The sequence below is a fragment of the Thermobia domestica genome, chromosome 1 (assembly GCF_964235325.1).
Source record: "Thermobia domestica chromosome 1, izTheDome1.hap1.1, whole genome shotgun sequence".
In the NCBI taxonomy this organism is placed as follows: Eukaryota; Metazoa; Arthropoda; class Insecta; order Zygentoma; family Lepismatidae; genus Thermobia; species Thermobia domestica.
Genome location: NC_137454.1, coordinates 263,263,171 through 263,280,573, shown reverse-complemented (window position 1 = coordinate 263,280,573; position 17,403 = coordinate 263,263,171). Strand labels below are relative to the sequence as shown.

Here is a 17,403-nt window from a genome sequence, read left to right as displayed (position 1 = left end):
CTGCGCACCTACGATTTGGCTTCGTTCGAACAATACTTCCATTTTGCATCATCCGTTCAGCCTGGCCCAGTTTAGCTGTAGAGGTTCACTGGGCATTACTACAAAGCATCGCTAGGGATCAGCAGACAGTGCATCACACATGTAAACAGGTGTTGACATCATTTTGATAAGTGTAATTCATTATTTACGTCCACGATGTTGATAAACTTCTTTTGCAGGTTGACGTGAAGAAAGCCACACCCAAACCCGATGCAATGGTCAGAGGAGGTAGAGGTGGTGTGCGGGGAGCTAGAGGCAGGGGTCGAGGAGGAAGAGGAGGACGAGGAGGTGAGACAAATGGTACATATGCATGATTCCACTGATTGAGGGTCCTATCATCTGGTAGTTTTGTGTATAGTAAGTACTTAGGACAATAAAAGCTCCTCTCAGTTGAGGTAGTCATTCGAGTTTCCCATGTTTAATCTGAATGTTCGCATTTGTAGGTGACAAGTTCTAAGCTGCTTAAGTTTAAAGTGAACTGTAGCTAAATAGTGTTTTTATGTACTAAATGATTCATTACCGCTATTTGCAAATAAGTATCTAGTATATGTGCAAATGCAGATGTAAACATGGGGATGAAATAGTGACTACGTTACTTCAAATTAATCTTTATGGACGAAAAATTGAAGTTTTAACACTTGTAAAATGGGAAATCATAAAGAACTGATGCAGGCAAGGATAATCTGTGCTGCCAATTACCTACTGCTCAAAACAATGCTCTAGTTATGAACTGGCATCCGGGGGAGATATATTAAGATTATCTTTAATATGTTCAACAGCACTTGAAGAATAACATCTAAAATATTCCTGGTGAAGTGTACGAAATAAGTGTGATGGGGAAACTATAAAGATAACGGAGGAAATTACGCTATCACCTTAATATGTAAGGGCGGCAGTCTCGTAGCCAGGGTTGGCAAAAATCTGTTTTTCTTTTGATTTAAACCAGTTTTTTCGTTTAAATTTATTCTATATTTAGATATGGACAGGAGTTGTTTTTCACCTTGGTGTTATTATGCAACAAGGTCATGCTGGAAGGGGTCACATAAGCTTAAAGCGGAATCCAAACTAAGAGAAATTCTCCATTTCGACACGAAACCGGGACTAATTGATCACAAATGCGATTGCAAGACTCACTCAACGAAGGACTCCCGATAAAAATGTTGTACTGATATTTACATAAGCCTAGTTAATGTAATTGTCAAGAGTCTTTTCAGGACAAAAAGATGGTTACACAAGTAAGAACATACAGTATTACATATAAATCGGGAAACTCCCGCCTTAGCCGTTGGAAAAATCTTACTACTTTAAATGTATTTGTATGTAAAATTTTAAGGTCAACGTATCATAATCACTACTCTAGAACTGAGGTATTAAATTAGACTTGGTATGTAGGTATCATGCAGTAAAACAGTCTAATCCAAGCTGATGTTGGAAACTACGTAGGTAGTTGATAAATTCCGGAAACTACGTAGGCAGTTGATAAATTCCGCCAATTTCTATCAATATATTTAAGCAACCTTGGCTTCTTTATAAAACAGGCACTCAGGCAAGTAGAACTATAAATATAGTTTCGTCGTATGTTTAGGCTTAACATGCTTATGAAATACTTATGAAATACCTAGGATCATGGTTCGTACATCTTATTCTCTTCAGAATAGAACAGGCTTTCAAACGATATACTATTCACGTATCTCCATGTATCTGAGGCTGTCAAATCGCGAAGAAAGGTAACTTTTATTTTATATCTCCATTTTTTTACCTTTACCCTATGGACTCCCCCCCCCCCCGTGATAACGCAAACGCAGATCTGAAAAATAGAGGGGTGCACTTAATTTGTGTGCAAAATTTTTCAGGTGCAGAAGTAAGCCCGCCAGAAATATATATATTTCAATGTACTAATGAAAATATTAATCACCTGTCTTGATGCCGGAAGGCATGAAACCATAAGTGTTCTACAATGTGTCCATGCTTTTTTAAAAATAACTAAAGCTTTGTTCTTTTCAAATCGAATAATGAAGACTACCCAATATAGTAAAAACAGTACCTACAGGGTATTTCAAAACACCAACAACGTTTGGGAAGTGATTCCTGATACCAAAACAAAATATAGACCAACATGGGTGCACAAATGCTTCCTTTCGGGGTTTATAGGGTGCCGAAAACATCCAAAAATGAACTTTAAAAATCCATAGCTCCAAAACTGTGGGACCTACCGTAGTCGGGTCGACTCCAGTGAGAAACTAGTATGTGCCCTATCTAAATGTCCATGTTTTGGAATCCTGCGACACTTCCGCAACAATTTTTATCGAGATAGTTTGAGTACTTGAAATTATATGCCCGGAGCCAAACTAAAAATTGAGTACCGCAGGATTCTGAAACGTTGATATTTGGATGGGGCAAATACTACTTTCTACCCAACTACAGTGGGTCCCTATCGTTTTGGAGCTATGGATCTTCAAAGTTCCTTTTTTGTAACCTATAACTCAGAAATAGAATTTGTGCACCCAGGTTGGTCTATCACTGACTTGTTATAACATTTTAACTTATTTATCCAATCATTTCCTCCATCTGTTTTTCAATATACTTATCTTGGTATCGGGAATCACCTAAACACCCTGTATAATTGAAAAAGTTAATTGTTCCATTTTGAGGAAAGTGTCGATAGTTCAATCTAGGCTGAAAGAATAAAAAATGCAATTTCGTACCTTCAGTTTTCCCTTGTTTTTTGTTAACTTTACACTGGACTTTCTTGGTGTCATTTTTCACATGTAATGGTGAGTTTACTTAGTGTAAATTCTGGACAGCACTCTTAAATCTAGAATGATCGGTCTTCACTTACCATGTTTCGAAACCTTCCGAATCAATTTCAGGACTTGTTTAATTTGCGTATAACTGCTTTGATACCAAATGTCTGTACCACTTTTGCCCTAAGTAGTTGTGCAACGCTAATTCTTTGGTTCCGTTGGTGTTCAACATAATGGTGACATACGTAATGTAACTTTCTGCTCCCGAAAATTAACATTTACGAAGTGTAACTTACTGGAAGAAAAGTACCTGGTGAATTATACGTGGTTAACTTTTACGTTGCCCGTGCTTGATTTTTACATAAGATACCATATGGTAGTTCCTTGCGGAGTAGGTGTTCCACTGCATTGTGATTAAAATTTGGATTTTTCTTCCCCGTAGGTTGGGGCAACCAAGGATGGGGAAATCAAGGGTATAACAACTATGGTTACAACCAGGGATACGGCGGAGGCTATGGCAACTACGGTTAGTATTTATTTTTGACTACAAAATTCAATAGTGGTAATCCAGTCGCATTTGGTTCAATTTTGTTAGCGAACATAATTAAGAATACATAATAAGCTTGTAAATCTGACATTGAACTTTCCATATGCTGCGTATGGAGTTTCTTGTAATCAAATGGAGAATTATACTTAAAGTTGACTGAAAACTAAATTTTTTCGTGTGAAAAACACAATTTAAGATCTATGGATTCGTGCAATTTTAGTTGAACTTTGTCCAGTTTTGATCTAAGTGCCCGAAGACTAGCCTGTGTGCATGGGTGTACATGCAAATACGCGGATGTCGTTCAATGACACATTTCATATTATAGGCTTTTTTTTCCCGAGCTGTCATGTCCTAAATTTTGGATGTTTGTAATGCTGGTGCAAGCGATAAGCAATTATTCTTGGGTTATGGAACGTTGGTACTAGGGATAGCACATGTAGAATTTTTGTTCTAGTTAGAGTATTAGAAGTTCGCTGCTGTTTGTAACCTACTAACCTTAACCTTTTCAGGACAGGCAGGGATTTCAAGAAAATCGTAGACCTTTACTTTGGCGGCCCTAGCACCCCTCCTAATTCTTCTATGGGTATGAATTATACCTTGTTGGAAAGCTTATGAAACAGATTCTAGTAAGATTAACCTTTGGGGCTACCGTACCCAACCCGTAGAAGAGAAAGTGAAAAAAATATTTTTTTCGAAATTTGTGCGTCTGGCAACCTGTTTCTAGTCGTACGCTAGAAAAAATATTCTGACCTTGTAGGCCAGACATTGGTAATAATTATACCAAAAAATAAAGGGCAAAGGTAGATAGCTAGGTAAAAAAAAAATCGAAAGATAGAATCTAGGTGAATCCTCCTGTTCCTATTTTCCCGAGAAATTTTCATTTACCCTTACGTTGGCAGGCTTGGCGACGCCCCTAAATGCCACACATAAACAAACCATACCTCGTTGGAAACCTTATAGAACAGACATTTCAGCAAAGTAACTTTCATGTCTCTCGGACCAAATTAGTAAGACTAAAATCATTTTTTTTTTTTTTAAATACAATTCTTCAGATTTTGTCACTGTGGCAACGCTGTTATATACCGTACGCATGCAAAAAAAAAATGATTTACGCCAGACACTGGAGACAATGATGTAAAAAAATGAAGGATTTAGGTACAATAGGAATGGAGGAAAAAATTCGGAACCCCGAACCTACGTGAATCATCCTGTATTTTGTTCGAGAGATTGTGGTATACGCTAACATTGGCAGGCTTTGCCACGCTCCTAATTGCCACAAACATACCAGCTGTACCTCGTTGGAAAGTTTATGGAACAAACATTCCAACAAGGTGCTTTCGTGTCTGTCGGGCCAAACTAGTAAAAGAGAAGACAAACGAAAATTTTGGGTGGAAAATAGTTTTTCGAAATTTGTCGGACTATGGCAACAGTGTTTGTCGTATGCAAGAAAAATAATTCTCACATTTACCCCCGTTATTGTGAACAATTGTGCAAAAAATAAACCGTGTAAGTGCTTCTCTTACTAACCGTGTAACCGTGTAAATTCTCTTACTAACGGCAGAGAATAAACTCCCATTGGTTCACCTAACATTGTTCGTCGCAAGATAATTGCTTTTGTTTCCTTTTGCTTCGGCAGGAAGATTTTTTTTCTAAAACTAAGTAACTTGTCAAAGGAGGGAGTTAAAAGATGCATATTTACAACCCTTAGGTTGAACTGATGGCTACAGCTGACTTTGACCAGGCTAAAAATAGAACGGTGCGTTCTGAGGTGATAAGTTTTCCTTTCGCTCTCTTTCTCTCTCGCGCGCTCTGTGTGTGTGTGTGTGTGTGTGTCTGTCTTCAATAAGTTACCTTGTTGGAATGTCTGTTCTAGAAGCTTTCCAACGAGGTATAGCTGATATGTTTTGACAATTAGGAGCGTGGCCAAGTCTGCCAATGTTAGCTTATGCCACAATCTCTGGAAAACATACAGGATGATTCACGTAGGTTCGAGGTTCCGAATTTCTTTCTTCACTCCTATTGCACCTACACCATTTATTTTATATCGTTGTTCCCAATGTCTGGCGTAAATGTGAGATTTTTTTTTCCTTGCGTACGAAAAATAATAGCGTTGCCACAGTTCGACAAATTTCGAAAAATTTGATTTTCCACCCAAAATTTTGATTTTCGTGTTCTTCTTTTACTGGTTTGGCCCGAGACATACAAAAGTTACATTGTTGGAATGACTGATCTATAAGGTTTTCAACGAGGTATGGTTTGTGTCTGTGATAATTAGGAATGTCGCTAGGGCTGTCAACGTTAGAGTACATTACAGGTAATATTGAATAATATACAGGATGTGTCACGTAGGTGTGGGGTTCCGAATTTTTCTCCATTCGTATTGAACCGACGGGTTTGACTTTTTATCATTGTCCCAAATATCTATCGTAAATGTGATTTTTTTTTTTTCTCGTACGATGAATAACAATGTTGCCAGAGTTCCTCAAATTTGAAATTTTTTTGTCTTTATAAGAAAATATACAATAAGAAAAAGGGTAAATTCAATACCTCTCCTATTCACCACTCTCAAGCCCAAAAGTCATGGACTGGGTATGGCTAGTATGTTCATTTGTCTATATGGATGCCATTTTTTATCCTTGCAGCTCCATCAGGGGGGTACTTCCCCCCAAATTCAGAAGGGAAAGCTATAAACACCCAACTTTGCCCTCTTCGCACCCTGCTTCACGGCGGGACCCACTACATGAATGAGATACACAGGATTAGAAAGTTCCATCCTTTCTGAAGAGATACATACCAAAATCATCTCTAGGTTAATTAGGAGCTGAGCTAGAGAGGTTTGAATTGCTGGCTCAAGGGTTGAGCCGTTCGTCCTGAAGAGGTTAATGAATTCATTTTGCCTGTTTCAAGACAGCATGGTTGGACACATTCTGATATCGAAGAATAGGTCTACAGGCTATGGAGGGAATGGGGAAACAATACTGCAATTGAAATCCAAGCAAAGTAATAAAAGATGTAGGGACAAGAAACAAACAATCTGGCTTAGAATACAGAAAAGTAAAAGGATACTCCAAATCAGTCACTTTATTAACTTTGAGCTTTTCGCCGTTCTGAGGCTCGCTCACCAGGATTTGTACGGGCCTGTCAGGATTTTGCACGATTTCGGACTAGGAATTTTATTGAACAGGGTTTACACTGGTTTAATGTTTCTTGGTTCTTTTGAGATCATACCATACTAACTTAGCGATGGTGAATTATTTTGAATCTGCACTTCTGACAAAAGTTTGCTAATGGATTTCATTGTAGGACTAGGCCTTATGCAAGATATGTAGTGTTAATTTTACAATTGTAACCAATCTGTTTCTTTTATTGTACTAATTGTGCACCTAAATCTTCGGTCCTTCATACTATGACCGTGCTTAATTAGTTGAAATTGCTAAATTTATTACTGTTAAAGTACGTAAATATTTATTCCAAGGCTCATAGCGAGTCATTTCTTACTTTTCAAGTTGGTCACTAAAAGTTACTTTTCAAATTTGTCACTAAGTTACTCTTTTGGGAGGTAAAGTGACTTCGTGTGACTTGTTTTGCATTTGCAGTTTTCTAAGAAAATACTATGAAAATAAATGGAAAAAGGCAGAAACTTGTTACACATTACTTCTGAAAGCTTCAGTACTTGTTGCCACATGTGAAACAGTCAGCTTTATTCTCACTTCAGCTTTTATTCTTTCTAAAGCACGGTAGTTGGTGGATGCTTAAGCTCTCAAGGTGGGGTTAACAACCCTTCTGTCTTTCTTCTATCATAATAGTCTTGTAGTTTTCTCTCGTAATAGTTAACGCTCCGCTCAACGTTGTGTGTGTGGTTCATGTTCTTGTTGTGCCTGTATGTTCTTAAAAGTAGGTGATGAATGCTCTCAATGCTAAGTTGAATATGTCTGCGATGGAGAAATTCGGAAATAGGCCAGAACTGGTTCCACTTACTCAGAAGCTGGTTACATTTGCTAAATTTGCTTACCGTAACTACAAATCATACTTAGAAAACCTAAGAAAGGGGGAAGCTCAGAAAAGATGAAACAAAACAGAAATGGAGAAATTGACAAAGGAAAAGGGCACGATGAGATTTTGGTCACTTTTCCTTGTTCTTCTGGTCACTTAATTACAAGATACCAGACCGCTATGAGCCCTGTTATTCTCAAATCTAAGTAGTTACAATCTTTGCCTTATGAAATAATTAAATTTAAACTGCAATAATTGTCACAATAGTTTTAACGTAGTAGAATCTGTTGCTATCAGGGAAGAAATACTTATCCTGTTTGCGCTATTAGAAATTAGCGTTACTCATACGCCTTTGTGTTAAATTGGGATAGTGAAACAAATTACAATATGAGCGCCTTCCGCATTTTAACACACCAAGAACAATGGCTTAAGTTATATACTGAGGAAACTGCACCCACTAATTCGCTGTCTTAGGAACTTGGTTTAAACTTAATGAAACCTTTAATGTATTGAAATCTTGAACCATGAATTTCATTACAGGTTACGGAGGTTATGACTATTACGGAGGTGGCTACGGAAATTACGGATATGGTGGCTATGATTACACAGGATACAATTATGGAAACTACGGTATAGTATATCTAATTTTGTTTACGTTATTGCATGATCTTAAATGTTTTGATTTAAATATAACTTAATGGTGCACTGTGGTGGTTGCTGAGAGTTCGGATAACTAATTTTCGTACGGTTTTCTGAAATTGTTGCAATCAGCTTTTCAGGTTAGGTTTCCTTTACCGTTCCACATTAAATTGTAAAAGTTGAGTATTGTTAAATCTTTCATACTTGATTCAAGTATTCAATGGTACATAGTTAGATTTGGAATTCGTGTATATAATGTAATGTATAGAAGCATTCAAATACTTAGCAACGTCTGTCTTGTCATTATTTGTAAGGTCAGTGCATGTATAAGTAGTAGGTAAGGGAAGAGATGCATGCTGTAGTGTAACATTAAGATTTTCCCGAGATTGGCTTTCAAAAGGTTTTAACGAGTGGAGACTGAAAGATAACTCGTAATGTAACCAACTTTATTTTTTTCTCAAGTTGCAGATAATTTAGAATTTGAACAAAATTTATTGTAGAATGTAAGTGGGTTGCGTGTTTTGATAGTTGACCATGTAAGTCAGCAGGAAATACGTTGTATACTACTCCAAGAGTTAATTGAATGCATTCTTTCCCCATTTATGCCCTTTAAGCTAGAGATTAATGAATATTGAAGTAAATGATTGGGAAAACTGTTGGAAGGAGACTGGAAAACTTCACTTCATAAAAGAATTAAGTACTCGAGATATATTCCTGTAGATATATATATATATTTTTTTTTTAATCAATGGTGCTGCCAATGGCTTCAGTAAAAGGGTACCGCAAGTCTAATCCGCGGGGTGACACGTCATTCTTCAGTTGCAATTGTTTTTAGTCCTCAACCGATTTGAGTGTTCCAGAATTTTGTGGTCGTGTAGTACAAATTACACTGCAGGATAGAATTTGAAAGTATGGACAATATTGGTAAAAGGGCTGGAGGACTAGTTAGACTGGTTCCATATTGCAAACAAAATAATCGATAGTTTCTCGGCAGTTTTGCAGTAGTCGAGAGATTTAAGCCAAGGATGTTCAGTACTGGCATGATTTTTTTTTCTTCTAATTTACGTTGTAGAATTTGCGATTATGTAAGTGGTAGGTGCTTTTGACGTGACTTTCCAGTTCGAGGAACTTACTATCGGGAAAAGTATCTGCATATGTAAAATTGATAATCAATGTACTCAGATTGACATTTCTTCAGTACGAGAGTATTTGCACAGGTTCCAGCAAATAACCACTACTTTACGTTTTAAGTGCGTCGCACACTGCATTTTCGCTGTAAGAGCATTAATAGCTACACTGTTCGAAAATCTAAAAGGTGATTCGAAAAATTGACAAGATTTGAAACAATCTTCAAGCCATCATCAGTTTGGTGTAAGTTTCCCTGGTATACCGAACGAAAAAATTCGGAAAATGGGCAGACATAACTGTTGGTCGTGTTGGTTGAGAAACGTGGTCAGTATTTTCACAATGGGTTCCAATACTAGTACACGGCAGCCGATGTGTGCCGGTGAAGCTTTTCCCATCAGTGGGTAATGCGACCTTTGCACCCTTCAAACACGTACAGCAGCTTTCACTGATGCGTAAAATTCTTTCTAAGCGTTAAAGGTCTGTTCAACGGTAAATAGCTTCTCGGTGGTACTAATCCTGTGATCACTTTCTGCGTAACGCTTAAATGCGTAGCGTTCATCAGTATACTGACGTGACACAGCGTACAGGTTACTTCCTGACTGATGCATGTCCTTGAGTTCCCCTTGATCGAGCACTCGTGACATTTCATCTCGAAATTTCTCTTGCGACATAACTGATTGAATCCTGACGGGATTTCACCGAATACTTGTAACTACAGTTTTAACTGCCTATGCTGTGCTCACTGCGCAGAGACGAATCGTTCACTGATTTGCAGTTCAAGGGTTGCGAAGATCCGTGGTTGCATGCTCACCTTGTATAGCGCTATAACTGAAACAATTCCCGTTGTCTCCCTATTCCATCATTGGACGTTTTCATTGCCGCCCGACTCACTATGGAATGAATATCTCAGGGACCCACTTTGCCCATGGTACCAGAGTGCAGACTCACTATAATGAATCATCTCTTTAAAGGAGCTCCAAATCGGTCTGCAGCCTTATGGTAGTAACCTGCCAACTATAGTTCTTGGATAGCTGCAGAGCATTTCTAACCAGAAGTTTTGTAATTGTAATTACCATATTGGATCTGCCAGTTTCAAAATTTGAGATCCTATATTAGCTATCCTGAAACTCCCTCTGGCAGTTCTCTACACTATGATTCTTGTCTATTTGGGAGACCACCCCTAATGTTCAAAAGGGGTTTCTGCCCGTAAACCCGCATCATTGTCGAAATATAAAGTGTATGCAATTTCATTCAAATCGGTGAGTTACACGCTGCATGTCTACTAGGATGAAAGAAATCGTGCAATATTTAATACTAGCAGCGTTCACCCCGCTTCGCTGCGGTCACCCCGGAACGCAATAAACGTTGTTACTTAGATAATTTTTACTTTTTCGCTTTCAAGTGATATGATAAAAACCATAGTAGATTGCAGTAAATGTTAACATTATATCGCCTGTCATTTATGTTAACCCGCCGAGTGACACGGTCATGCGGGTTGCATATAAATACGTTTATTTTTACCTATGATGAACTAACAAAGGATTTGTACGTTATGGACACTTGAATGGTCAATTATCTCAAGACACTGGTAATTAAAAATTAAAGTGATATGATAAAAACCATCTAGGGTCCAAATCCTAATAACCCCCCAAAAATGAAAGAAATTGGTTCAGCCGTATTAGCGTGATGAGGGAACAAAGGATTTGTGCGTTCTCTTTTATATATATAGATTAGACTTATCCTTTTCAAAGTCTTTGGCTTACCTCGTAAGGCAATGCGTTGTAGTCAGCTCAGATTCAATACCGAACTCTGTAACCAATGGAACTTTCCGCTTTTTTCTTAAACTAGGGCTCTGCAGAACAGTGGCTGACATGAAAAAAAAAAAAAAAAATGCGTGCAGGTGCACTCGTCGCATATCTATAACTATCTTGATTATATGGTGATTTTGCAGGGTACTTCTAATACTGGTACTATGTGTGTGTAATCGGGAAATGTATATTTATGGTAAATTTCATAGGAAAAGTACGAAATTTAAAATGAGTGAAACAAAATATTGCTAAATGGACAGTTTTATTTTATTTACTGCCCTCGGGCGAATGCATCACATATTCCAACATATTTAGACATGCGACAATAATTTTGTACATGAGTAGTTTGTATATCTTTGTATGCTTGAATGGGGTTCTGACTTTCCGTCTGCTTGCACTTCGTGATAGGTTGACAGAAAACGATCATTTGGTATTCTGGGCGTGACAGTGCAATAACCAATGCGCCTTAACCCGGGAAAGCCCATACTTATACAAAGTGTGTATTGAATAATTGTTGCTTTTGCGTCCTTTAGAGACACTAAATTGAGATTATCAGGAAAATTTCATGTGTGTACTCAGTGCGGAGAAATAGGGGTGTCCCCTGTAGGGGATACTGAGCATTAGAAATACAATGGGCATATATTGAAAAGACTGACTTAAAGGTTTTATTGTAAATAAAATATAAATGAACACAAATATCACTTTACTAAAAAAAAAAAAAAAAAAAAAATGCAAAATATTAAATACGGGTATTCTAGTTAACATTTGAATACGCTGCCCAAATGCAAGGTAAAAGAATAGCATTACAAAACGCAAATTACAATAGGAACTTCAATGTTTATTTTCGGCTGTGAAAATCATAACGAACATGTAATCCAATCTCACTTTTGGCACATGATTCTTGTGTGCGCGCTTTTATCGTCCTTAGGGTAAGAGTTGAGGCGATCGTCACTCGGAACACGTTGATGTAATGGCGCTCTACAAGTGACTCTTCACTGGTGGTTTCCGATAAATAGCCGAGTAAATTTGAACAATCATTCTACGAAATTGACTTTTTTTTTTTTTTACCTTGGCCGCATTCTTTTAGCACTAGTCATGCATTGAGAAGCGGCATCCACTGTAAACACGAAGAGGGGACCCACCAATTTCGCCCTCGGAAAGCAATTTGCATTGAGTACATTTTCATCGAATAGGTCTACTCCCCCCTACTTTTATTGTATTTTTGAATAAGAGATGGGCTGTGCAAAATTTTTGTTCTTCCGGCAATACCAATCTTATCTACTTTCTGAATCGGCAGTACACTATGGTAGGCACTACACTTAAAATACTATCATGCCATTTCACTTTTTGCTGCGAAAGAGAATGAACGTCTCTTCTTCAGTCCCTTTGTCTCTTGCTCTTGCAACGGACATTTCTGCATACGGTTCTCTCGTACTGTACCAGTGCTTCCATTTCCATGCGCTGATAGTTTGAATAAGTGGCAATGTTATAAAAGGTCGTAGGTATTCTGCCTTCATTGGCAGGTCACTTGCCGCAGCTGAGAAGCTACCATGCTCCACGCTCCTCCGCTAACTACTTCGTCTTCGCGTATGATCTTTGTTTTTATATCATCCATTAATTGTAGTCTCCTTCGCCCCCTCCCTCTTTCCCGCCACCATACCCTCTAGGACGTCCCTCATGATACAATCTTAGACAATTTCCCAACCAGTTTCTCTTCCTAATAATGTGTTCTTTTCTCACCCACAGTTTCTAACACACTCACATTAGTTTTCCGCTAGACCCAAGTAATTCTATTCTGCACACCCGCATTTCGAAGGCTTCCAGTCGATTTTCATCACCTTTATGTCCATGTTTCCGCCCCATAGAGTACAACACTCCACACGAAGCATTTTGCGTCTTTTTCTCAACTCAAGGCCCCACAAAACAACTTTTCTTCCTAAGGGTTTCTTTCGCCATTCCTGTTCTTGCTTTTATTTCACGTTCGCACTTCGTTATTACTAAGAATACTACCCAGATATCGAAAACTATTCACTTCTATTTTCTCCCCTCCTACTTTTATATTTGACAAAGACCCCTTCGTTCCAATCACCATGGCTTTTGTCTTTGTAACATTTATTTTCATAAAAAAAGATACCAAGATAAAAATTGTAACGGCCAAGTCCTTGAGATAACCTAGACTCGATATCCAAAACATTTGGACCTAGACCAAGAACCTCTTGATACGCTAGCTTGCTATACTTAGCTTCCTGATGGGGTTCCAAAGCAATCAAATAGCCTGTTCGGGTGGCAGCTGACCACAATTTATTGCCAAATCTCAGGATTTCTACAATTTCATGGTGCTTGGGGCTGAAAAGAAAATCAGCTTCACATAAATTACCACACAAAGCACAACCTACTTACTCATAGAATACGTAATCAGATTGGGCTAGGTAGATTTGATTAGTTTTGGTTTGGTTATATAAACTTCAACAATACAACGCAATTTTTTACTTACAACAATCATTATATATAATCGATAAATTAATCTTGAAAACCTTTCTGTAGACAAGAACAGTTCTCGAAGGCCTTCGCCTTTGAGGAAAACTGGACGTAAATCAAAGTATATAATAAGCAAAGTATCATGTATCTACTTTGTATAGTGTAAGAAATCTACGACATAATATATTCAAACTGTTCTCAAATTCGGAAATTGTACAAAGAAAGAGCTTATGTACGTACAGTGCCCAGTGTCCTCTGCAGCAGGGGACACCTTTCTTTTGAAAAATTAAGTACTTTTACTCATTTATGACCAAACTTTACATTTTATATGTGAGAATGACTGTTTCAAGATAATAAATGAATTTAAAAAAAGATAAGTTACCAGTTTCCTTTGTTGGAGCCATTTTCGTGCAGTGGTGTGCACACAGCCACTCAGCCCACAGAATGCGAAATTCTCTACTTCATATCTCCGCCGCTAGGTAGATCTGAAATCGCACAGTACTGCCAGGTGATCTTCAGACTAGATAACTTTCCAAAACTCGAAACATAACCAAAATACTTCTTTCAGGTAAAACATTTAAACTGCTATCCCATGTGGGGGACACCGGGCTTTCCCGGGTTAAACCACATTGCTTAACATCTGTTATGGAGGTTTAATTTCAACATTCTTTTCTGCACAAGATAATGTAATTTTCTTGAGCTAAATGAAATATTAAAGGTAGTCAGAATTGACTTTAGTCGATACTACTTACTAGCTAGAGTAGCAGTTGATAAAATGTAGTAATTTTCAAAGAAATGAAAATTTCCTTCATTTTGTAGGCTTTAAGTCGCCTGGTACTTCGAGTGATGGTTATTAGTATTTCTAAATTCTGCAAGTCTTATCTAATCTGGGTGTCGTAATCCTCATCCTTACTACTATGAGTATCTTTTAAAAAATTGCCAATATTTGTGGTCCCATCGCATTTTTCCTCGGGGTTCTCTACTTTCTTCCTACTTCATTCTCATCAGTCTTTATTTAGGCTGCACGATGGAATTGCGGTGGTGAAACTGAAAAATAGATGTGGTATTGTAGGCTTTCGTTAAAAATGTAATCACACAGTTTTGTTCAATGGGATGCTCCACTCTATTGCTTTCATCATGCAGTTTGATCTAGCTTTTTGTCGGAATTTGCATTTATGCATCTTGTGGACATTTCGATTGTCAGCTTCATGGTGCATTCTGCAACACGCATCTTCCGCGCTCGAAATCTCATTTCCTTCCATCTCTCATAATTCTTGTAAGAATTTTGATAGTGTGCCAGCCCGAACGTCTTACTTTCCTACCAGTAAAGATTTCATGATCTGAACCTCTGGGTTTCACGTGTCGCTTTTTAATGCTCACGCAATATTACGTTGAGTCCGTGTGCTCCGCACAAGCCACTTCCAATATTCCGGTTGTTTCCCCTCGTTCCTTTCCATATCACGGTTGTATCTGAAGCTAGAATAAAATAAAAATCTTTATGTATCTTGTATATTTATGTACAATCTACGGACTTCAGATTTCCTGTGTATGTATACATATACAGTGTGGACAGTTTCTTGATCCGCTATAACGGACAAACTAAGACAAAAGTGAAACTGCACGAAGCAATTATAAGGAGGGGGACATCTTTGTGTAAAATACCCAACAGTGTTGCCAACCCAATAGTTACATATTTTTTTCAAATGGCACTGTCAGATTATTACATTTCAAATCACGTCAAACTTAAAATACCACTTTCATTGTTTAGTGTTGCAAACTAAGGATGTTATCACAAAGTTCGGAAGCCTCTAACGCATATACAGCACAACGGAGATGCACATCCAAAGTTTTATTCCAACACTATTCATGAACTGACAAATCGCAACTCTTATATATTATAATAATAATAATAATAATAATAATAATAATTAGAAAACATGAGCCATGGCAACAGTTTTAAGTGCCAGTTGAAATCTTAAAACAGGAGTTTCCAATTTGAAAGATCGAATAATGGATGTTTGCACATTAGAAGCATTCCTAAATATGTAGTTTGATTTTATCCTTGTTTTACAATAAACAAAATAAATTTACAAAATAAATGTCAAGATTTTGTGTACTTTACAGTATTGGGATGCACAATCCATTGATTCCGCAAAAGGGACTCTCTCGAGCGTTCTCGCATCAACGAAATATGCTAATGCTTGACCTGATGGTACCCATTCAATCAGGAACAGGCTATTGATATCAAAAACAGTAAGCATGAACTTAGTTTTCAGTTTGCTCATGTCTTTTACTCAGGGAGTTCTCCAGTCCACGGTTTGCCTTTTTCGTTTAGGATCATATGAAGGATCCACGTCTCGTCACCAGTGACTTCGTTAAATTCGTTTGTGCTTCTAGGCGCTCCATTGTCACCACACGTGCTTCCGGAAGTTCTGCTCCTGTATGAAGTTTTTTTGCTCCCATTTTAGCCCAAACTCTGCGATTGTTCAAATGCTCGTACAGAAATAGCGGATACTTCTGATCAATAACCACGTATTCGTATTGTAAGCCTGCGTACTCTCAAGCCATTGGGGGGGGGGGGCGGTGGCTGTGGTAGAGCGTTCACCTCCGGAGTTTAGGGTCCCGGGTTGAAACCCTGCTCCCGCCAAGTAAACTTGGTGGTGAACACCGTGTGCTTGTCTTCTCAGGGTTCTCCAGTTTCCTCCCACTTTCTTCATTCTACCATTTCATTCATTTGTCATAATCAGTCTCCTTTAGCCTAATCGGCATAGCCGTGGGACATAAAACTCAATTTCATTTCATTCTCAAGCCATTGGACTAACTACTTTGCTTGATGCTCAGATCATTCTACAAGTTCTCATTTACGCAACATTCCAAATGTTTGACTGCAGTGAGAGCTTTTCCCAGTTTTAATTCCTAATTTCCTACATTATCACTTGGCTTTTATTCTTGTCAATTTCCTTTCTTCTGCAGTCATATCCATTACTAATTAAGGAGGCTCCACTTGTTTGCCTATTGCCGAGCTACCCTGGAAGAGAGAATTAACGTGTTGGTGTTTGCACATTTCTTAAATGCTGTGAAATTTTCTCCGAAACGGAATAAACTCCGCGCTCTGAACTTAATTTTCCTGGCGGTGTGCTATTATTATTGTTTTAACTGTTACAGAAGAGTGCAGAAGACCTTAATGTCGACGCGCCCCAACAGTCCGATCCACCACCTGGGGAAGCGCTTGATGGGAGTTCAGAATCTCCCCTAGACTTGCGCGTTGAATCACTAATTTTCACTTAAATTTAACGTTCACGTGCAGGACGGTAGCTATTTTACATCAATTTTAAATAATAAAAATGGATTTAGGGATGGGCTAGCGTTACACTGCAGGAAGTGCTTAGGATTCATACGAAGTTAGTTTTTTTTTCTTTTTTTTTTCCTCTCCTCGGAAATGTAGTTTTTGGAACGCTATCAAAACGACACTCGAAGAAACTAAAATGACAGTAGGCTGCTAACAGAAAAGCTGGCTCATGTATCCTTAGTGCCATGTCAAATTCCGTAACTTAAGTGTTGCAGGGTGTTTTCAAAATATTGATAAAATAATTTCGACACATTAAACTGAATCAACTGCTGAAAGCACCTGGCGATCGCAGAACTAGTGGCCCAAAGGTATACAGTTTGATACTGATCAGTTCACTGTATTTATCATCACTTATTGTTATCCATCAAATCGACTTAGGTGATTTGTTCTTAAAGCCTTCTAACTTATTTGCTTGTGCTGTTTCGAGCTTATGGTATAAAACTAGAATGTTGTACTTGATCAATGCAGGGGTGTATACTATTTTTGGGCCACCCTGTATTATGATGCCGCCTTCATATGTAGCACTCTGAGGCTATTGACGGTACGATGGTTTCGGATCAGTTTCTCAAATGTTGAGTAGTTATCGAACTAGGTCCCTGTATACATCCTTTGTAGAAGAAATTGTAGGACTTGCAACGCTTTTGAGACTTTCACCAAATGTTTTATGGACGAGTAGTT

The 17,403-nt window shown here is 38.1% G+C and overlaps 1 protein-coding gene across 10 annotated transcripts in view; it reads left to right on the top strand.

Moving 5' to 3' along the window:
* Window positions 1-17,403, top strand: part of sqd (RNA-binding protein squid) — a 55,725-nt gene that overhangs the window by 27,361 nt on the left and 10,961 nt on the right. For 3 of the 10 annotated variants that reach the window (XM_081726202.1, XM_081726221.1, XM_081726211.1), the window contains exons 6-8: window positions 219-339; window positions 3,226-3,309; window positions 7,864-7,953. In XM_081726202.1, the coding sequence (XP_081582328.1) occupies window positions 219-339; window positions 3,226-3,309; window positions 7,864-7,953 (295 nt within the window). The remainder of the gene's footprint in view (window positions 1-218; window positions 340-3,225; window positions 3,310-7,863; window positions 7,954-17,403) is intronic. The other 7 variants (XM_081726235.1, XM_081726216.1, XM_081726227.1 and 4 more) reach the window with 3 other exon arrangements.